The 23,235-nt window shown below is 40.1% G+C and overlaps 1 protein-coding gene across 1 annotated transcript; it reads left to right on the forward strand.

Annotated features, from left to right (window-relative positions):
• The first annotated feature begins 9,334 nt into the window (after positions 1 to 9,334).
• Positions 9,335 to 22,343, forward strand: DDX20 (DEAD-box helicase 20). Its single transcript, XM_007485145.3, has 11 exons — positions 9,335 to 10,256; positions 10,635 to 10,729; positions 11,328 to 11,496; positions 13,323 to 13,437; positions 13,558 to 13,700; positions 13,876 to 14,014; positions 14,116 to 14,174; positions 16,193 to 16,275; positions 16,807 to 16,912; positions 17,038 to 17,139; positions 20,891 to 22,343. Exons 1-11 carry the CDS (start codon positions 9,941 to 9,943, stop codon positions 22,051 to 22,053), a joined length of 2,490 nt encoding a protein of 829 aa, XP_007485207.1. The 5' UTR covers positions 9,335 to 9,940; the 3' UTR covers positions 22,054 to 22,343.
• The last annotated feature ends 892 nt before the right edge of the window (positions 22,344 to 23,235 follow it).

A 23,235-nucleotide genomic window follows, 5' to 3' on the forward strand; every position in this document is an offset into this window, starting at 1 on the left:
AGTATTCCATCACCAATGTATACCCTATTGCACTTTAATAGATGGTCTTTGGCAAGTTGACAGTTTATCCCTTTCTGGACAAATTTCTGGAGATGAGACTTTGAGAACTTAGATAAACTGGGGTTTGGAGGGGAGGGTCCCTTGCTGCTCTGTCCTCAGTCTTACAAGCTGAGGAGGAAGCACCAGAGCTTGTTCTCTGGTAGAGCTTTGGAGGAGCCAATTAAACCGGGTGGTGTGTGCACATCATGATTAGACAATAGGACTCCTTTTTGTGGGGAGGAAGCGGACATGGAGATATCCTTATATGTGTTTGCTCACGTAGAACTTGGAGATTCATAGTTTCGTTTTCAACCACTTGCCAAAGGACTAGTGGAAAACTGGCTCTAGAAAGAGAAAAGATTAGTGAGGGAGCCTGCAGGGAATGACACGACCAGGCTGCTGGTCTTGCTCAGTCTTTCTATTGCTCTTTCTATTTGAGTGCCTGTTGTGTCAAGGCTGAGTGCTGAGAGAGATACATGAGGGGGTCCTCTTGCTGCCTGGACACTTGGAGTCCAGTATGAGAGACGAGGCCTTTCAATAACTATGCTACAAATTAGAATTAGAATATAAGTGCAGAAGGTATACATGGGCATAGTGCTCTGAAGATTGTGAAGAGGGAGAGATACATATTTTATTTTGAGGACTGGAGGAAAGCAATATAAAGGTTGAAGCTAGAGTCCTTCCCAGTCCTTCTTCACCCATCTTATCACACTACTTAGTAGAAATGCTCCCAGTGGCAACTGGGGTTTGCTTGGAGGGGCAATCTCCTTGAAGCTAATAGATTCATGCCAGTGGGCAGTCTAAAAACCCTGCCCTCTCAGAGTTGGTTCTAGGTACTCAAGCCATCAATGTGAGTTGAAGTTGGGGGGAGTGAGTCCTGAAGAGATATAGTGAGGGCTCAGTAGATTGAGAGCCAGGCCCAGAGAGGGGAGGTCCTAGGTTCAAATCTGGCCTCTGACACTTCCTGGCTGTGTGACCCTGGGCAAGTCACTTGACCCCCATTGCCTAGCCCTTATCACTCTTCTACCTTGGAACCAATACACAGTATTGATTCTAAGATGGAAGGTAAGGGTTTAAAAAAATAAAGAGATATAGTGGGTCATGGAGAGAAAATGGTTTTTGCTCTGGACACTAAATTTGTACTTTTTCCAGGGCTAGGGGTAGAAGCAATAGTGGTGACCTTGTTCTTCATCAGTTGTCCAGGAGGTTAAACTTTTATAGAAGCTAGAATAGTGTGTGGTGGGAAGAGTGCTAGTCCCCAAGTGCTGAGTTTTGGGTTCTCCTCTTGGCTGTTCCATTGATTCCCTAAATGATCTTTCCCAGACTGTACCCATACCTGGAATGTTCTCTCTCCTCTCCTTAATGTTTTGGAATCCATGTTCTGGCTATATTCTTATTACAGAGCCTAAGTTCCTGGTGGGCAAATCTATCTTATTTTCTGTCTTCATATCCCTAGTACCTTATCCAGAATTCTGCACTAGTAGGTGCTTAATAAGTTCTCCTGGAATGGAATAATCCATCCTTTCCATGCCTCAATTTTTACATCTGTAAAATGGAATGTAGAAACCTTTCTCTATTTACCTGTTGTATTGTTGAGGATAAAATGAGATTGTGTTTTGGGAAGTCTCTTCCCAAAATAGAAAGTAGGGCCCTAGATGCAAGTAGTATCACCAGGCATGTTTTCTGAGCTTGCTTAGAGGTAGCACAGCATCATAAATTTTGAGCTGGAAGGGACCTTTGAGGTTATCTAGTCCAGCTCCATCAAATTACAGATAAAGTACCTGAGGCACAGAGAATTGCTTACTCTAAGTCACAAAAGTAGTGTCAGAGATAGAATTTGAACCCAAGTCTCTTGACTCAAAACTTCCTTTTCCATTGGACCATTGCAGTGTAGCTCTGTGTGTGTGTGTGTGTGTGTGTGTGTGTATGTGTGTGCGTGTCTGTGTGTGTCTGTGTGTGTGTGTTTGCCTTTTTCCTTCATATTTGGGTAAATGTCTAGGAAGACATTTCAGAATCTCACAGATTTAACTCATCTCTCTAAACTCAGAAAATAAGGAAAAGGGCAAAACCAATGTTCTGTTACTGCTTGATCTCCTGACATCCTGTTGGTGCCTCCCCCACCACCTGAGGAGACGATCCTGCAGCCCTTCGTTATCTGCTCAGCGCCTGTCAGTTTAATTTAGCAAGGTTGTGGTAGAAGTTTGATTTAATCAAACCAGTTGCTGTATCCATCCTGCTCTGAGGCCCTTTTGTGTCATCGTTAAGGCCCAGATTAGACAGCGACAATTGTTTGTTCCTTGCAGGGCATCTCCCCCTCCCAGTTTCTCTGGCTGGAAGAAATGAGGAGGCAGACAAATCTCAGGGGCTAAGAATAGATACAGAAGGATCAAAGGAAGAGAATATAGCTCTGGAGGAGGGAGCCCACTCACCCTGTCCTATATGGTCCTGAGGAGATGGGATGTGGGTGAAAGGGGTGGAGAGGCTATAGCACTTCCAGTGATGGGCCTTCCAAAAGCCTCCAGGTTGTAAGATTTTTTTTATATAAAACTGGAAGCTACCTCACCAGTTTTCTACTCCATTTCCCTCATTTCATCCGTGTAGAAGGCCCATGCAAGTCGGAAATCTCACAAGGTATTAATGGCAGAGTCAATATTTGGACCCAGGTTCTCTGGCTCCAAAACACTATACCAAGTCAAGTCAGCAATCATTTATTAAACACCCAGTAGGTGCTAAGCACCCCTAAGAGCTAGAGAAAAGCAAAAACCAGTCCCTGTTCTCGAGGAGCTCCCAGCAAAGCTGCTAGGTCATTCATGGTGATTAGAGATCAAATCTGACTCCCCTTTTTTGCCAAGAAAAAGTGCTGGAGTGGTAGCAGCAATGGGATGGGATGAAAAACCCAGGAACTGGGTACTCAACACACAAAGGATGACATTCACTTCTGGTCTGGACTGGCGATAAAGGAAAGACAAGATTCATGATTCAGAGCTTATGCCCTTCGCCTCAGAGGGAAGAAGGGTAACAGGTGGAACTGTAACTTGATTCCTGTAGACATGTAAAGGGAAGGGATGTGTAAGAACAAATCGTATGTGTATGGATCGTCAAGTATAACCATGCACAATATGTGGGTAATTTTACTTGTACAGTCACACCTTATAACAGTTTATTTTTACACGAACTGTGCATATGAATGCAAAGAGAAGATGCAGACCAGCTAAGATGGAATCCTTGATTCTATTTTAGAAAAAAAATTTTTTTCTTTCTCATGTGTACATATCCTTTAGAGGGACTATACAAGTGACAGGTGCCCATTTCCCATTCCCCTTTCTTCAGTCCCCGCTTCTCATCATTTGTTCCTCACCTGCATATCAGTAGCAGACACCATCATCTCCAGGAGCCTAATATGATTAGCAGAAACCCTTCCTGACAGCTCCAATGAAAAACCCTCAAATGCAGATTCTATTGAGCATGTCTCATTGCCGCTGACAGCCGCTTTATCAATTAAATTCCACGTTCTCCGTCTTCAGAAAGGCTGTGAACCTTCCTACCTAATAAATCACGGGGGCCCCAGTTATTGTTAAATATCCCATCAGTCTGTAATAAACTCCCTGCCAAAGGGGGCAGGTTATTTATTATGCTGCCTGGATAAGAATGAATAAGGACCCACTGATTCTTGCTAGGAGAAAAGCAAACTTGACGCCTTGCTTTCCAAAGGATTGGACTTCCATGCTTAATCAGGGCAATTAATCAAAATGGGCTCTGGGACAGAAGGAAGAATTGGGTGGGGAAGGGTGGAGAAGATCAGAGTCTAAAGATTTCTTTAAAACATGATCAGGCAAATCCCCATGGACTAGGCGGCTGGTTAGAGTTCCAGGGGGTATAGGCCATTATTCCCTTTTTCCCTTTTCTCTCTATATTACGTACATAAAGCCAAATGGTACTGGAAACCAGCCTAATACTATATATATATAAATAGATACAGAATAATATATATGTGTGTATATATATATATTTCTCTATATCCTAGAAGGAGAGATATTGTATTTTTGTGTGCTCCCAGGAAATATTTTTTAAAATTTTTAGTGAATATTTATTGATTTCTCAGTCATAAGGGATCTAACTTGTATTCAGCAAACCAAGGAAACTAGAACTTAGTAAAAGAATATTAAAAATTAATATCTAAACTTCACTTTAAAAATGAGACAAAGAATATCAATTCTATTTGAAACATTGTGTGCCTAGCACAACTCACATACCCCATACACATGCCTATGAGGTGCTTACCCCAACATCAGTCTAATGAATTCTTATTACTTAGTGTTGATCCTACCTGTCATTTCACTACATTATTTTCACTTTAAAAATAGATGATTGTCATATTTGGTTAAAACTAATATTGCTTTCAATCCTCATAAACATTTTGTTTGTTTAAGGAGTATCTGGTGAAATGGTGGATGAGTCAATACAAACTCATCATAGCTCCTGGAAAAACTCAAGATGGAGAACTATACTAATAGGAGTTCCGTTGGTCCAATTTTCCCCCATGGCCACTGCCCCTCCACCCCCATTCTTAGAATGCATGTTCTTTTCTCTTCCACCTCCCAGAATCCCTCTTTTCCTTTAAGACCTGGCTCAAATACATTTCTACATTAAGCTTTTCCTGATCCTCCCAAATGCTATAGAGCCTCCCCTGCCAAACAATCTTGTGTTTAGTGACTTTGAGTTTATTTTGTATTACATCTATTCTACATTTGGTTATATGTGCAATAGTTTCCCCCATTGGAATGGAAATTCTCTGTGAGTGAAGCTTGTTTTATTCTTTACCAGTATTATTTTTTTATTTTTTTATTTAAAAAAAATTTTTAAAAAAAAATTTAAAATTTTAAAATAATTAAAAAAATTTTTTTATTTACCAGTATTCCCAGTGCCTAGTATGGTTCTATGGGAGCTTAATAAATGCACCTCTCTCAACTTCACTTTTGTGATGGCCAGAACCCTAAACAACCAAGCATTTCATTGTTTTTGTTATTGGCAGATATGCATAATAAAGTCAGGAACATAAAGAAGGAAAGGCCTAGTCCCTTGACTTCTAGAAGGCTTTTTTTTTCCTTTTCCCTAGGTTTATTTATTTATTTATTCATTCATTCATTTATTTATTTTTAATAACCCTTACCTTCCATCTTAGAATCAATAATGGGTATTGGTTCTAAGGCAGAAGAATAGTAAGGGCTAGGCAATGGGGGTTAAGTGACTTGTCCAGGGTCACAGTTAGGAAGTATCTGAGGCCAGATTTTAACCCAAGACCTCCTGTCTTTGGGTCTCTCAATCCATTGAGCCACCCAGCTGCCCCCTCCTTAGGTTTATTTGCATGCCAATCATATAGCATTACAGAAACTTGTGGAGACTTGTAGACCTTGCCTCAATTAAATTCCTATTGGATTGTTAGATGGGTTCCCCAAATGTGTTTTAGTGATCTAGACTGACAATTAGAGATTTTTTTTTTTAACCCTTACCTTCCGTCTTAAAGTCAATACTGTGTATTGGCTTCAAGGCAGAAGAGTGGTAAGGGCTAGGCAATGGGGGTCAAGTGACTTGCCCAGGGTCACACAGCTGACAAATGTCTGAGGCCAGATTTGAACCTAGGACCTCCCATCTCTAGGCCTGGGTCTCAATCCACTGAGCTACCCAGCTGCCCCCAATTAGAGATATAATAGGAGATGAAAGAATGTTCTAACCCAAGTCAGAGAGTTTGCCAGAGACTGGGAATTGATACCATGAGAAAGGCAATCAAAAGAATAGATTTAATCTGGGGCTTTTGCTGGCTTTCTGGTTGGCTCAGAATAGTGACTCATAGGCCTCAGTCATGTACTAAAAGAGCTTTAAAATCCTTGCTAGGGAGAGTCATGTCATCTGTTATACTCCCAATATATGACCCCAAAGTGTATGAAAGCCAGCATATAGTAGCAGAGAGTAGCTCAGTCACACAGATAGTTTCTGACGTTAGATTTGAATTCTGGAAGATTGGTCTTACTGACTCTTCCTGTCTTTAGACCCAGCGGTCTAGCTGCTTTGACATCTTTCTGCACCAGTGGGGAGAGTGCATTCAGCTAAACATAGATACCTTGGTCAGAAGAGACAATGGAATGGAGAGCATAATGGCATCCAGCATCATTTGAGATCCCTGGCAACTCTATAGTCTTGGAGGTGGTAATTACCCTTGCTATACATGTTCCTACATATAAATTCCTTCCTGAATGTTTTCTAGTTTTTTCACATCTAGTTTTTTATGTCCTTTCTATTATTGGTATGATCTTTAATGAGTATCACTTCTCCATTATTATATCACATCTTCTAGGTATGATTGACCTGCTGATTTTTTTTTCCTGGCTAAGCTATTCTCTGCTACTTTTCCTCAGGTCTTTGGACCATGGAGGATAGTGTCTACTAAACCCTTTGCAAGGAATAGTAGTTCAAATGTACAGTTTCAATTACACACCATTAAAACTAGCAAAAACCCAGACAAGCCCCAGGCTGAGATTTAGTCTAATCTTTGACCTTTTTCTACCCCACTTTTACTCCCTTCATCCCAGCCAACTCTGACTTGAGGTTAGAAAATTCCTTTTAACTCATTAAATCTCTGATTGACCATCTGTATCCCCAAACTTATTTTAAGGGCTCTACTCAATAAAATTCCACAGAAATTGTGTTGGGGTAGGTCCAAGGGATTACCTCCAATTCTCATCAGCTCCTATCATGGCTTCCTGAATGGCATATAAATAAACCCAGGACTATGGACAAAAGGGCTAAATAAACGAGAAAGGTAATGCTTTTGCCTTTGATCTAGGTTTCTGCTATTATTGTGCATACATGCTACAACAAAGTAATTGATTATTTAGCAATATGTCCAGCATAAAACTACTGTTCCAGTTGCATTATAATTATGAAGTTTAGAGATCACATAGCCTAAATACTGTGATTCATTCAGACACCAAACATTAGACAAATACCTGTTTTATATAAGAACCCTATAATAGGTGATACCGTTTGAATAATTTGTTTTTTTTTTTTGCCCTGAAGGAACTTATAAGTGCCCCTGACTTTCTGGACTTTGACATTATTCCTTATGTATACACCTCCACCTTTTTTCTCTCTAGGTCTCCTTTAGCTGTTTTCCATAACTTGGCTTCTGACCTCATTATTCAATGGAAATGATTCTCTTCAAAGTTGCTAATGATCTCCTTCTGGCAGAACCTAATGGTCTCTCAGTTCTCATTCTTCTAGACCTCTAACTCTGTTGTCACTTTTGATCACCTTTTTATTGTTGATATTCTCTTTTCTGTAGGTTTTCATGACACTGCTGTCTCCTGGTTCCCCTCCTACTTCTCTGCCTCATTCTCCTTTGCTAGATCTTCATCCAGGAACTAACTCTGGGTGTCTCATAGGGATTGCTGTCTTTTTTGTCTTCTTTTATATTATTTCACTTGGTAATTTCATCCACTCTCATGGATTAAATTATCTCTATGCTGATAATGCTAAAATTTACTCCTTTAGTCTCTTGTGAACTCCAGACTTCTATCTCCAACTACTTAAAGGAATCTCAAATTGGGTGGTCTGTAATTATCCCAAAATACAACATGTATGAAACTGAACTCATTATCTTTTCCTCATAACCCTTTCCTCTTGCTAACTTCCCTATTATTGTAGAAGGTATTATTGTTTTCCCTGGAATGCCCACCTTAATATTTAGGTAGCATCCTCATCTTTTCACTCTCTGTTATTGGTCACCCCACCCCACACATACCATTAGTTGCTAAGTTCTATTGCTTTTACCTTTATAACCTCTCTCATCTGTCACCTTCTCTCCTTTAACACTGCCACCACTCCAGGGTGGGCCTTCATCACTTCACATCTGGACTCTTGAAATTGTCTGTGCCTCTAGGCTTTCTTTCTTACAGTCCATCCTCCATTCAGCTATCAAATTTATCTTCTCAAAAAGCAGGCCTGACTATGTCATCCCTATCTTTATTCAGTAAATTTCAGTGGCTACTTCTTATCTCCAGGATAAAATATAAAACCCTCTGTTTGGCTTTTAAAGTCCTTTACAACTTGGCTCCTTCCTACTTTTCCAATCTTCTTACACTTTACTACCTCCTATATAATCTATAGATCCAATGACATTATTGTTCACAAAAGGTACTCTATCTCCGGTCTCCAGGCATTTTCACTGGCTGTTCCCTATTCCTGGAATTTTCTTCCTCATCTTAATGGACCTCAGCTAAAGTCCCACTTTCTACAAGTAGCTTTTCCCAATTCCCCTGTAATGCTAGTGCCACCCTCCCCCCTTGATTATCTCTTAGTTTATCTTATTTCTTGCTTCTATATAGCTGTTTGCTTGTTGTCTCTTCCATTCGACTTTGAGCTTCTTGAGTATAGGGACTGTCTTTTGCCTTTATTTGCTTAACACAGTGTCTGGCACATAAAAAGCTTTTTAATACATCCCTACTATTGTCTTCTTTCATTAGAAAGTAAACCCCTTGAAGGTAGGTACTGTCTTAACTTTTGCTTGTATTTTTGGTACACTACCAGGACACAGCAAGCATCTGTAGCCCTTTGGAGCACAAAGACGAGAATTCATAGATGAGTTGAAAACCATATTGTTGAGAGGAAGTGCATGCACATATCCTTAGGCCTACAGAATCACTGTATGAAGGCAAACTAGCCTCATTGGAAGGGTGTGTTTGTCAGAGGACTGCTCCCCAGCTGAACCGTTTACTACCCGTGTGATGGTCAGCAAGTCCCTTCCATTTTCTGCGGGTGTTGTGCGGTTGGTGGATCAGCTGGCCTCTAGGGTTCCACATCTTTTTGTATTCCAGGGAGTTGTAAGAAATATGGCTGAGGTGGGCAACCAAAGGTTCAGAACGCTGCACATTGTCAGAATGTTATTTTTGTCTAGCTTTCCCATCTGTGGGGTTGGGAAGGGAACAAGCATTTCCCACAATGTACAGTGCTAAGCTCTCTACAGATCTTATCTCACTAGACTGTAAGCTCCTTAAGGGCAGGCATTCTTTTGCCTCCCTTGGTTTCCTCCTCACCTGGTACTTAGTTGGCTCTCAATAAATATCTATTCGGAGATCGGTACAAACGGGATCTTTCAATTAGTAAAACAAAACAAAACACAAGGCAATCGAGCAAAGATCGCCAGGTGCGTATCCTGCCGCTGTCACAGTGATGACACCTTGATGTCACAATGCTTTCGGCCGTGAAGTCACTACAACAATAGCCGGATGTAGGGGGCAAGGCGGGCTGAGCGCAGAGAAAGGTTTAGGGTCTGAAAAGTGGCTTCGTTGGCTTCAGTCTCTGAGTCTCCGGAGATCTCCAAGCACGGGAAAGTCCCGGACAGCCTCCGGAGGGGCCGGGTTGCCTTACCCCCTGAGGCCGGGGGCTGGGCCGCATGACTCCTCCGGTCCCCTGGTCACCAGGGGAGGGGGAGGGAGAGAGAAATAGGGAGAGGAGGGTCGCCTAGAAGCCCAGAGTGCCGCGACGGAAGTGTGAGACGGTGGCGCCCTCTGCTGGCAGGCGGTGGCACCACGCCCGAGACCACCTCCTCTCCACCTTCCAGCCCCTTTCTCTATTCCCCGTTCCCTAGGACTTATCCCCACCCTTGGGTTCACGTTTCTTTTGACCCAGCCTCTCTTTCTACTGGCTAGTCTCTCTACCCGCCAGTCTCTCTATTGGCTCTTTCTTTTCTCCTCTCTCCCTCCCCTCCGTTGTCTGCTATCAGGCAGGCTGGGACTGTCCGTATCCGCTTTGGACAGCTTGTCAATAAAGTTGTTTTTCTTTCCTCGCGGGGCCTCCTCGCCCCGCCCCATTCTTCTCGCGAGATCCGGTGGTAGCTGTAGGCGGCATGGCTGCAGCGGCAGTAGCGGCGGCGGCGGCGGCGGCTGTGGTTAATACTCGTGGTGGCGCCATGGCGGCTGGTTTAGCCCCCGGCCCCGACACCTCGGCGGATTTGGGGGACCTCGGGCAAGGCCGGAGCCTGCGCACGGCCCACGACGTGGGAGGCCCGCGGGCGCGCACTGGGGACGTGTTGCTGGCCGAGCCAGCGGACTTCGGGTCTCTGTTGCTGTCGCGGCCGGTGCTGGAGGGGCTCCGGGCTGCCGGCTTCGAGCGGCCCTCGCCGGTGCAGCTCAAAGCCATCCCTCTGGGGCGCTGCGGCCTGGGTGAGGCCTGGGGTCCTCACCTTCGTTCCTTCTTACATCCATTGAACCAAACAGAAGGGGGTTGGGGCCTTCACGGGAAAGGCCTGAAGTCGGCGCTTCACCATCCCCATTGAGGGCTGGGGACCACCTTCCCCTTATTTTCCAAGGGTTGTGGGCTGGAGGGAGTCAGCTGAAAACTGTGATTACCCAGGGCAGTAAATAAACATCGGTAATCTGTCGATGATAGAACCGAGAAACGCAGAACCAGCCCTTGCCTTCAGGGAGCTTGCAGTCCATAGGGCAAATCGGTAGCATTCACGGAGACAGCAGTGTTCTCTACCCCTGTTTGTTTGTTTTTTTAAATAGTAACTCTAATAGCAGTTGTTTGCTTCCCTTCAGATTTAATTGTTCAGGCTAAATCTGGCACTGGGAAAACTTGTGTGTTCTCCACTGTGGCATTAGATTCGCTAATTCTTGAAAACCTAGCCACCCAGGTGAGTTTCAGTTAGAAGAACCCAAACCAGTAGGTTTTGCAGAAAACATAAAATAACTTTCTTCCTCAGGGCCATGGACTTGTTAGTTGTAATTGTAAAAGGGAATAGACCTCTTTGCTTTTAAGTGGTGCTAATATTAATGATGGTGAGTGGGGGAAAATGAAGCATTAAAAATTTGAAGCTTGGAGTTTTCAATTCTGAGAATAGGAACCTTACAGAGGTATCATCAGTTTCCTCTTGAGAGCAGATTTTGGGGATTATATAAACATTCCCCCATGCCTAGTGCTCTGCTTTTCTTAGACACTTAAGTGTTGAGTTGATTTACTCCACTCCCTTGCCTCTCTTTTGACTTGATAAATTGAATATTCTTCCTAAAGTGTCTTGACACTTGCCATTTAGCATCTTCCAGGGAAATAGTGCTGTGATAGTGCCCAGACTACAGTTGTAGTTCTGATAGATTGTTGAAAGGATTATTAGCCATAGCTTTTTTCTATGTGATCCATTGGAAATATTTATGGGACTAGATATACCCCCCTCCCTTAAAAAAATTAATTTGAAAAAATAATAGATTTCCTTTCTCTGTTCCCCAAACCCCAAGATCCTGATCTTGGCTCCTACAAGAGAGATTGCTGTTCAGATCCATTCTGTTATCACAGCCATTGGAATCAAGATGGAAGGTCTAGAATGCCATGTCTTCATTGGAGGGACACCTTTATCTCAAGACAAGACCAGACTTAAAAAATGCCACATTGCTGTTGGCTCTCCTGGTAAGATTGTCTGTCCCATTGTTTACTGTTGCTTTTAGGGACCAAATGAACTTCTTTTCTTGGTAAGAATGTGGTACAGGGGGCAGCTGGTTGGCTCAGTGGATTGAGAACCAGGCCTAGTTCAAATCTGGCCTCAGACACTTCCCAGCTGTGTGACCCTGGGCAAGTCACTTGACCCCCATTGCCTATCCCATACCACTCTTCTGCCTTGGAGCCAATACACCAAGACGGAAGGTATGGGTTTAAAAAAAAAAGAATGTGTTATATTCTGAAATTGGTAACAGTTGCTCTATTAACTAGTGTCAGGAACATCAGAGAGGGAGGCATCAAGCAAATGAGAAATGGGAAAAGTGGTAGTGGAGTTAGAGAATCTGTATTTGAATTCTGGCTTTCCTACTTACCCCTTGTCTTGTCTTGAGTGTCCTGGCCTCAATTTCTTTATCTCTAAAAGAAGAGAGTTGAACCAGTTGACCTGGGGTCTCTAATCTAAATCTGTGAATCCATGAAATTAAAGAATTCTCCTGACATGAGATCCTTCAGAATAAGGTATAAATGTTATTTGGGACAAGTTGAATTTATTTGTGTCTGAGGACAGTGTGAAAGATTAGCTGTGGTCTGGCAGGTCTTATGGTTTGTGAACACTGATTTAAAAAAAAAAATTCTTATTTTTTGTCCTATTATCAGTTCTAAGATAGAAGAACTGCAAGGGCTAGGCAAACAGGGTTAAGTGACTTGCCCAGGGTCACACATAAAGGAAGTGTTTTGAGGCCAGATTTGAACTCAGGTTCTCCCGGTAATTTTTCCATTGTGCTGCCTACCTGACCCCCAAATACTGATTTTTACTGTATATAATACTGATGGTCTTAATCTGAAGGCCAGCCATGAGTTGATAGTCTGTAAAAAATATGTAAAAACTATAAAAAGTTGTTGAAAAGGTAATGACTCAGGAGGGAAGATGTCTGGTTTTAGAGAAGCATTCAAGGCTTAGTTGAAACTTCTTGATGGCAGAGTTTTTTTTTTCCTTAGTCCCATACCCTACCAATGCTTTGTACTTTTTTTTGTTGTTGTTGGTTTGTTTTTGGTCTGTACATGTGATTTCCTTGATAATAGAGAATTCAGGTAGGTAGAGTTCCCTCTACCAATGCATCTGGCAACTTAGAGACTGAAGAGCTATCTGGGGCACTGGGACTTGCCCAGGGTCACACAGCCAGTATATGTCAAAGGCAAGACTACCATGTGTTAAGAAAAAATTTTTTAACCTTTATCTTCTGTTCTAGTTACAATTCCCAGATGGAAGGGCAAGAGCTAGGCAAATGGGGTTAAGTGACTTGCTTAAGGTAACACAGCTAGGAAGTATCTGAGGCTAGATTTGAACCCACTTCCTCCTGAGTCCTGACCTGGTGCTTTATTCCCTGTGCCATCTAGATTCCCTAAACTTGTCTTTAACTTTGAAATCCATTCTCAATAGCTATATGCCTTTTTCACAGAGTGAGAAGTGTATTGCAGAGTAGTTGCTTATTAGATGTTGAGTAGGCACTTCTAAGTAAAAGGTTTTTTTAGTTGAATTAATTAGCATTCTTGCCCTCATTTCTGTTTTGGCTTATTCATTAACTATGTACCAGTTTTTAATTGAAGCTAGGAAAAGAAATTAGGGGAACATAATTAAATAGTGTTTGGTGGTCTTTCTGTCACTATCGTTTCGATTTTTAAAAAGTGATATGTATGGTATATATTTTTATTTACGTATATGGGTAGTGCTTAAATGTTTGCTATGCACATAGTTGGTCTTTCACTATTATACAGTTTTTATTTTTTTTGAAACATAGGCAGAATTAAACAGTTAATAGAACTTGACTACTTGAACACTGCCAGTATCCGTCTCTTTATTCTTGATGAGGCAGATAAACTTCTGGAAGAAGGGAGCTTCCAGGAACAAATAAAGTAAGGAAAATAACTGGATTCACCATTAAAACACAATGCATAAATATCTCTCACTTTCTTTTCTAAGGGATGCTTATGTTAAATATCTCCAGTGTTTATTCTTCTTTTGTTATTCTCCAGTTGGATTTATTCTTCTCTGCCTGCCAACAAACAGATGCTGGCAGTATCAGCTACCTACCCTGAATTCTTGGCCAGTGCTTTGACGAGGTACATGAGAGACCCCACATTTGTAAGGCTGAATTCCAGTGACCCAAGTCTTATTGGTATGTCTAGGTTTTAGATAATGTCCATTGGCATGTTATTAAGTTCATGATATTCTGATCGTTTTTTTCTCCCATTGGCAACTGTTAGTACACATCTGTTATAGTCCTTGTAATAATTGTTGACATATGGTATTATTCCTTTTTCTGTACCAATGATTTCTAATTTTTTGCATAGGGCTGAAGCAATATTACAAAGTGGTGAATTCACATCCCTTGCCTCATAAGATTTTTGAGGAAAAGACCCAACACTTGCAAGAATTATTCAGTAGAATTCCATTTAATCAAGCTTTGGTCTTCTCTAACCTCCATAGTAGGTAATGTAATTTAAGATTGAGATGCATGGGAATCTACAAATTTTGGGGGTGAATTCTATAATCACACAGTTTGAGCTTTCCATATTTTTGTTTTTCCACAGAGCTCAGCATTTGGCTGATATCTTGTCATCTAAGGGCTTTCCTGCTGAGTGCATTTCAGGTAAGTGATCCTTCTTTTAACTTTTATAATAGTATCTTAGAATGAAGTTCTTGAAACAAGAAGGAAGAAATGGTATGTCAGATGTAGTCTTGGGACTTTGAGGAAGTCATATGAGTAACTTCTAAATAAAATTCCTACTGAAATTTTACTTTGACAGGTTGAGAAAAAGGATTTTTTCAATTTTCCTGTAATTTCAACATAGCCCAAAGTAGTCTTCCAGTTAGAAAATTGTCTTTGTGGAATTCTAGAGTATGTTTGTGATATCCTCTGAGAGAGTTTTAATTTTACAAGTGAAAAAATTGCTTTGCTAGTTAAGTTCCTTAACAGTGATGACATTTTGTAATCGGAATTGAGTTCACAATTTTATTGATATATTCGAGACAAAAGAATTTGCTGTTTTCTTCCACATAGTTAAATGATCTTTTCTGGACTAGCAGTTATGAACTATTTGGGTTATTTTTTCAGATGGCAAGTGTGTTGACTAATGTACTAAGATGAGATTTAAAAAATTTATTATTCAACTATAGTTTTTAAAAAAACCCTTACCTTCTGTTTTAGAATCAATGTTAAGTATTGGTGCTAATGCAAAAGAAAGGTAAAAGGCTGGGCAGTGGGGGTTAACTGACTTGCTCAGTGTCACACAGCTAGGAAGTTTCTGAGGCTACATTTGAACCCAGGTCCTCTCATACCTGGGCCTGGCTCTATCTTCTGTGCTAGTAGTTGCTCCTGTGATTCTACTCTAGTTTTTATTTGTTAGCTGTTTGGAGCATAGTGTTTTCTGATAGGAAAAAAAAACCCATTTTAAATTTGGATCAGAAAACCCTCCAAAGTATACAAAGCAGAATGCTGTGTTAAGCCTTCATTGTAATCAAGATTAGGAGCTCATAATAATGGATATGGTGCCTTGTGTGGCCATCAAGTACTTTATATATAGTATCTGACTGCACATAGCTAGTAAAGGGTGGAGATGGAACTCTAATCCAACCATTTCTCATGTTCTCTGCAATGTATTTCATCATTGTTATTGGATCATTTATTATATAATATGTATGTTGTTGTTGAAAAATGTCAGTAGTTATCGGTATCATAGTTATTCTAAATATGTATGCATGTGTGTTGATTTTAAAGTATTCCTTAATTAATCTAGAGGCATATTGTACAAAGCCCATTCTCGATCTGATTTTTACATCAGGTGGCAGCTAGATAGTAGATAGAGCTGTGGATAGAGCTGGAATATGGAAGATCTTAGCTAAAATTTAGTTTCAGATACTTACCTAGTTGTTTTGTGGCCTAGTGTACCTTATTTAATCTTTCTCAGCCTCATCTTCATATGAAAAGTGATGATGACATCATACTTGTAAAGTTCTTTGTAAACCTTAAAGCTTCTATAAATGGGGGACAGCTAGGTGGCTCATTGGATTGAGAGCCAGGCCTAGAGATGGGAAATCCTAGGTTCAAGTCTGGCCTCAGACATTTCCTAGCTGTGTGATCCTGGGTAAGTCACTTAGCTTCCATTGCCTAGCCCTTACTGCTCTTTTGCCACCTTAGAACCAATACACAGTATTGATTCTAAGATAGAAGATAAGGGTTTTTAAAAAAAGATTCTATAAATGGTACCAGTTTTTATTATGTGGAGGGAGAAATTTGAAGAAAACTGAAGTATTGTGGAAGTGACCTGGGTTTTTGAAAACCATATGTGTTAAGAACACATGCTTTGGTAGGTCCTACCAAATGAGAGGCCCAGTATCGGTCTGGTGACTTAGCTCGTCAACAGTTAATAAATTATTTCAGTTGTATCAGTTCATCAAATAATCCAAAGTTCGAAGGAGTCAGAATTTGCAAAAGTTGTAGGATTGAGTTGTATTAATGAAATCATAGCTATTGAAATAGGTGATTTAAAATACTGAGAGTGGGACTCGAGGGTGCTGCTTTTTATGTATTTGAATGATAGCAAAATATAGTGGCATGTATGCCTCTGGAGAGCTTATAGAACATTGGATGTTTCTGGATGTTTTCAGGTAGCATGAATCAAAACCAACGGCTTGATGCTATGGCCAAACTGAAGCAGTTTCATTGCAGAGTCCTCATTTCAACAGATTTGGTAAGTTTCCTGTTCACTTTGGATGACTAATACATCTTGACATATGTTCTAGTTCTCAAATGTACAGATTTAGTATATTTTATTTGTGTATTGAGAGGATACCAGAAGACAGCTTAGCCTCCTTCCAGCCCTGTGGAATGATTTCTTAAAATGGCTTTGATATTTGTCCCTTTTTAAAGCTGTGAAGCAATCTTGTAGCTCACATAAATAATAGGTTATATATTAGCGCAGCATTTGTCAAATTACCTTTTTTTTTTAAGCCTTTCTCAATATCAGTTTTAAGACAGAAGAGCAGCAAGGGCTAGGCAATTGGATGTAAGGGACTTACCTAGGACCACATAGCTAGAAAGTATCTGAGGTCATATTTGAATCCACATCCTCCTGATTCTAGGCCTAGCACTTTACTGTGCTACCTAGTTGCCCCTGTATTGCCTATTTTTCAGGTTTTTTGGTGGGAAATTATAATGTACATTTTGAAACAATGTGAGGGAACGTTATTAACTAAACAACTGCTATCTTATTCATTTTGAGACTTCACGTGGGATTGATGCTGAGAAGGTGAATCTGGTTGTAAATTTGGATGTGCCATTGGACTGGGAAACATACATGCATCGGATTGGCAGAGCTGGACGTTTTGGTAAAAGACAAAGCAAAACAAAATATGGTTTATTTATTTGAGGAAAGGGTCCTGATGAGTGAGTTGAAATTACAGGTATCAGTTGAACCAGCAGCAAGTATAACTTTACACCTCTTTGTTTATAGGTACTTTGGGACTAGCCATAACCTATTGTTGCCGGGGAGAAGAAGAGAATATGATGATGACAATTGCCCAGAGATGTAATCTTAACCTCCTCTGTTTGCCAGGTACAGTTTATGGTTAGACATTTGTTGACAATCTGCTAGCACAGGAAGTATTTGATTACCATATTAAACTCTGCTTTCTTTTTTAGGTGGGTTGGTCTTTGCAATTTTATAATAAGTTTTTGTATAAGTAGAAGCTGTTAGATCTGATAACATTTTATCTTCTGCTAAAGGTGATCATTCTCAATAATATCTCATGTTTGTACGAAATCTCATCTGTACACAGGATTTGATGGAATTACTGTTTTAATCAATCATTTATGCTCTCTATCCTTTATATTTTAAACATTTTAAACTTAATATTTATTTTTTATTTACAAATTTAATTAATTTAGAATATTTTTCCATGATTACATGATTCATATTCTTTCCCTCCCCTCCTCCCACCCCCCTCCCATAGCCATTGACCAGTTCAACTGGGTTTTACATGTATCATTGATCAAGACTTATTTCCATATTATGAATATTTGCAATAGAGTGATCATTTAGAGTCTACATCCCCAATCTTATACCCATCAAGCTATGTGATCAAGGAAATGTTTTTCTTTTTTGTTTCTACTCCCACAGTTTTGCTTCTGAATGTGGATAGTGTTCTTTCTCATAAGTCCCTCAGAATTGTCTTGGGTCATTGCATTGCTACTAGTAGAGAAGTCTATTATGTTCGATTGTGCCACAGTGTATCCGTCTCTGTATATAATGTTCTCCTGGTTCTGCTCCTTTCACTCTGCATCAATTCCTAGAGGTCATTCCAGTTCCCATGGAATTCCTCCAGTTCATTATTCCTTTGAGCACAATAGTATTCCATCACCAACAGATACCACAATTTGTTCAGCCATTCCCTAATTGAAGGACATTCTTTCTTTTTCCAATTTTTTGCCAACACAAAGAGCATAGCTATAAATATTTTTTTGTACACGTATTTTTCCTTATTATCTCTTTGAGGTACAAACCCATTGATGGTATGGCTGGATCAAAGGACAGGCAGTCATTTAAAGCCTTTTTGGGCATAATTCCCAAATTGCCTTCCAGAATGGTTGGATCAATTCACAAATCCACCAGCAATGCATTAGTGGCCCAATTTTGCCACAGCCTCTCCAACATTTATTACTTTCTTTTGCTGTTGAATACTTTTTAAAAAGGAAAAAAATTTAGTCATGTAGAAATAATGTTATTTGACCATCCATTTCAGAAAATAAGTTTTTTTTTTGGTAAGTCATTGTGTAGCTGATGTGGGGAATATAGATAAAAATATGATCCTTGTCCTCATGGAATTTAAGATGTAATAGGGAAAATAAAATTCATATAAATAACTTTAATATAGAATGGGAAAATACAACAAGGGACATAAAGTATTGTGGGAGTTTATAGGAAAGAGAAGTTATCTGTCTCATGAAAGATTGTATTTTCTTCTTAATATGTTGAATTATAAGTGAATATTCTTTGAACTTTTTTGGTACCAACTAAGTGAACTAAATGTTAGTATTTAGAATAAAGGGCTTAATATAGTTATTAAATAATTAAGATTATTATATCTGGAGAAATTAATACATTGAAAAAAGATTTAACCCTAAATAGCATGTAGTTTTTACAAAATAAAATTTTAAAAATTTACGTCATTGAATATTTCCCAATTACATGTAAAATATTTTTTAACAATCATTTTGAAAAATTTTGAGCTCCAAATTCTTTATCTTCCTTTTCCCCTTGAGATGATGAGTATTTTATATCATTTAACAGTATATAGTTATGAGGACTATTAAAAGTGAAATTTGTCAAGCCTTAAATTTTGGTAAAATGGCAACATGGTCTTCCTTGGGAAGTCCATTTTGTGTATGTCCAGTTTGATTGGTGTGTATGCAAAATCCTTTAAAAATAATACTGTTAACTATTCATATTTGTATTCATATTCATATTTGTATATTACTTTTGAGGTCTGCCAGAGAATTGGCCTGCAGAGCCCTTTTTTTTAGTGCTAGCTGCCATTAGATTAAATGTCAGTTTTTAAAGAGATGGCTGAAGGGAATAGCATAATAAAAAAGTGAAGGTGCCAAGTTGGAATCTTAATTATGTAATAAAATATAGTTGATCTTTTGAGGATATAGAGAAGTCTTTGTGGACACCTGTTACTCTGGGATTTCACTGACAAAATTACTGGGAAAGGCTTGGGGAGTCTTGTCTAGACAAGGTTGGGAATTAGAAAGTACTTTGTTAGGAGGTTCTGAGCAACAAAAGAGAGATTGTGAGGATGGGGGAGAGGTATAAATAACTTAGGCTACAGAGTCTAGTTAGCAAGGAGTCAAAAGCTAAGGGAGGACTGAGTTATAGTAGATGGGGTCATCAAGAAGAATGGAGCTGAGTCAAGGGCTTGATGTAGGGGGTAGGGGCTTTATTATTTTTAATGTGAGAAGGCACACCTGACTAATGCTCGCATATTCATTGCTAGGAGGAATAAGTCCCAGACTGCCTAAATAATGGTGCTGCAACTCCCTGTTCATACTCTTTGTAAAATGTTCAGCCAGCTTTTTACCTTTTTGTATTCTAGTTTTTAATCTGAACTTAAGTAATACCTTGCTTATCTGTTAGAACAATATTTTCATCCTGTTGGGATTCAGAAGTGGTGTTTGCAGGATCTTCCCATTGCCTCTTGGTTAAAGTATAAACTCTGGATCCTGGCATTCAGTGCCCAGCATAATTTGGTTCCAGCTCATGTTTCCATTTTTCTCTTCACATAGTCGGTATTCTAGCCAAATTGGATTGCTCTCAATTACCCACTCTTTCTCTCTTCTGTCTCCCTTGCCTTTGCTCATGCCATCTCTCTGTATTTGGAATGGCATCCTCTCCTTCTGTAGTCTCCTTCCCTCTATCCATCTGTTGAAATTTTCCCTTCTTTCAAGATCGAGATCAGTTTTCTCATAGCACTTCCTCTCCTCTGCCTTGATCTTCCTCTTCTGAATTAAATTCTATTTTATTTTCAAATGCACTTTCTCTCCTCACCCTTAGACTAGTTTGTCTTGTAACATTGCTGTCACTGTTTAAATTGTTAACCTGATTCGGCTTCTTTCATTTTATATCAGTTCATGCAATTCTTTCCAGGTTTCTCTGAAGCTATTCCTTTCATTATTTCTTTCAACATCGTAGTTTTATGTCACATACATATACCATAATTTATTCAGCCATTCCTGGGTTTATGGGCACCACTGTAGTTTCCAGTTTTGCCCTTACAAGAAGTTCATACAGATCTTTTTATAGTGCTAATAGTGCTGCTATGTAGACCTAATAGTGCTCATGCTAGATCAAAGAGACCTGCACAGTTTTAATATTTCTTTCTTTTGTGCACTTGACCATCCTTCTCTTTCCAATTAATTGCAAACTTGCAAACAGAAATATCCATTTCTCTATCCCAAGTATAATGTCTTACTTGTTGTAAGTGCTTAATATTTATTGAGTTAAATCCAATTCCTAGTAGGTGAGCAGTTGTGGGGAGCACAGATCTTGTTCCTCTTCTGCTTTCTTAAGTTTGATAAGAGAAAGAAGAAGAGGAAAATTCTGGGAAAGAATTTTCTACAGTCTCAGAAATGATTGATTCTTCCACCAGAGGGAAGTGTTGCTGGTGAGAATGAGGGTCTTCCGCCACATTCCAAGAGCAGCTTATAATAAAAAATATTCTTAGGACCTTTGAAGTCCATGCCACACTTTTATGCCATTTGATAGAATATTAGGAGAATATTAATGCTATCCTTTTTCTGTTATGTAGATCCAATTCCTCCTGGCCTGATGGAAGAATGTTTGGATTGGGATGTTGAGGTCAAAGCTGCCGTGCACACAGTTGGCTCAATTAATGCACCCACCCAATCCCCTAAAATCATTCAGAAACCAGATCGGATCATTCATGCACAGAAAGCTCAGAGTAGCCATATGGCTCCATCTCAGACAGCTTCAGGTCTTATAGGGGCAGTAAAATCAAAGAAGGCAACTAAACAGAAACACCCAGGAAAAAGCCATGCAGAGTATGGAACCAAAGAAAAAGAGTTCTCTAGAGGGGTGGGCTATGCCACACAATTGAAAGAACCAGTAGAGAACTGTGTTCAGACCCCTGTTGAAAGTGCTAGCATCTTTCAGAACCAGGCCAGAGAAGCTTCACTTGCCACACTCCCCAAAATCCCTTGTCTATCTTCCTTTAAGATCCAGCAACCCTGCACAGTGACTTTTACAGAATTGGTGGAGGATTATGAACATTACATTAAGGAGGGACTAGAGAAGCATGTAGAAATTATCAGGCACTATACTGGTCCTGGGGAGCAGGTCCTGCAGCCTCAAAATGGTCTATTGAAATGGAGACAAGCCCAAGAGAGTCCCCGGGCTTTGGTGAGCAGTGGTCGCTCAGAAGATTCAGCTAGTGACAGTGATTCTGGCTGCTCAAGGGCATCATCCCAGAGCAAAGGGAATAAGTCATGTTTGGAAGGTTCATCTGATAACCAGGTGAGAGAAAGTGAATTGACCTCCATGACAGGCCATGCTTCTCCTGATCAGCCCTTGAATAGAAGTGAAACCCCTAGTGTGGAGGAAAGCCAAGACATCCCCCACATCCCGATAAAAGCCCTGGGGAGGGAAGAAGGGGCTAACCAGACCTCTAAACGGAGCAGGAAGAGTGTTCCCAAGCGAGCAACACATCAGCTACAGTGGGAGCCTCAAGAAGAGAGCTGGTGCGATCACACTGGGGAGCAACCTCCAGTTTTCCCCACCAATCCTCAGAGTTATGAGGATTACTGGAGATCCTGCTACTGGGCATGGCAGGAATACTATGCAGCAGCCTCACAGTCTTACAGCTGGAATGCCAAGAGACACTCAGATTGGATGGCAGCCTATCACATGAACACCATCTATCTTCAGGAGTTAATGCGGGGCGGTGAACTGTGAAACCTCAAATAATATCAGATCTTTCATGCCTCTGGGGGACACTGTCCTGAAGGTTGGACTGTAAATGGCATTTTTGAGGAACTTTAAAGGGCTTGAGGTTTCTATGAAATGCTTTATTCAGGTTGGTTTGTATCAGGTGAGGTACTATTTCCTCCTCTTGGGAAAATTCATAGATTTGGGCTCTGAAAAAAAAACAACAAAAAACAACTTTGGGTAAAGAGCCTTCATACATCATTTTCTTACCACTCTTGCACTGTCCCCCTTAAAAATAAACTAAACATAGTATCATACACTCATTTAAAATACTCCTAAAATACCACCACCTGCTCCCAAGGAAACATCTGAGATGTAAATATTATGAAGGACTTTTTCTGTAGGAAAAAAAATGGTTATAATCAGGCTAGATTTTCATAGCTATGTGAAAACATTTTTAGCATTTTTTCTTAAATAAAATAAATTCCCTTTTAAATTGAGGTAAGGAGGGATTTTAAGTTAAAATGTTTAAAAGCCTATACAGAAAGGATACTGTTTCCATAAAATTAAGTTTCTAAAGTAGTGAACCCCATATGTTTTCATTGCTGACTTCTTAAATATCTGTTCCTATTGGAGAGGCTGCTCATTTTTGCAGCATATTAGGTCAGGATAGCTGATGGCTCACTTTGTCATCTTCCTATCAGAAGGCAATCAAGATGAATTAATAACTTTGGTTCTCACCTGAATAGTTTGTGGAGGCTGGCCTTTATTCTGCCCAGGCTGCCTCCACACAATGTCCTACACACTCCCTTCAGTGGGCCCTTTATGCATGTGTTACGTTAAGAGTAGGAGGAGAAAAATTCTCCTTGTTACAAAATGTCACTTTCTAAAATTGTGGCTATTCAAAAAGCCACTGGAAGTTGGAACTTGCTTTCTTTTGTTTCTTCCCTAGGGTAGTTGGCCCTTCAGGAAAACTGATTCTTGGGAAGGAAGAGACCTGGGATTTAGGGAAGCAGGATTGGTTCTTCATTTTGGAAGGCTGTTGCTATTGGGAGGGTAGCTCCTTGGGTAGTGGAGATAAGGTTTTTGAAAAGGGGAAATTAAAATTCTCCTGTTATATACATGTTTGCCAAGGGTACAAATACTGTTTTTGCTGTCATCACACACCCACAGCGATCGTCATTTATTGTCCCAACACCCATACAACCA

Source organism: Monodelphis domestica, chromosome 2 (genome assembly GCF_027887165.1).
Source record: "Monodelphis domestica isolate mMonDom1 chromosome 2, mMonDom1.pri, whole genome shotgun sequence".
NCBI lineage: Eukaryota > Metazoa > Chordata > Mammalia > Didelphimorphia > Didelphidae > Monodelphis > Monodelphis domestica.

Bases quoted from the DNA above. Each gene is read 5' to 3' on its own strand.
- DDX20 (XM_007485145.3), top strand. From the start codon at position 9,941: ATGGCTGCAGCGGCAGTAGCGGCGGCGGCGGCGGCGGCTGTGGTTAAT. The intron at 11,497-13,322 runs GTAAGATTGTCT...TTTGAAACATAG, and splicing joins CATTGCTGTTGGCTCTCCTG to GCAGAATTAAACAGTTAATA. The intron at 17,140-20,890 runs GTACAGTTTATG...TCTGTTATGTAG, and splicing joins TAACCTCCTCTGTTTGCCAG to ATCCAATTCCTCCTGGCCTG.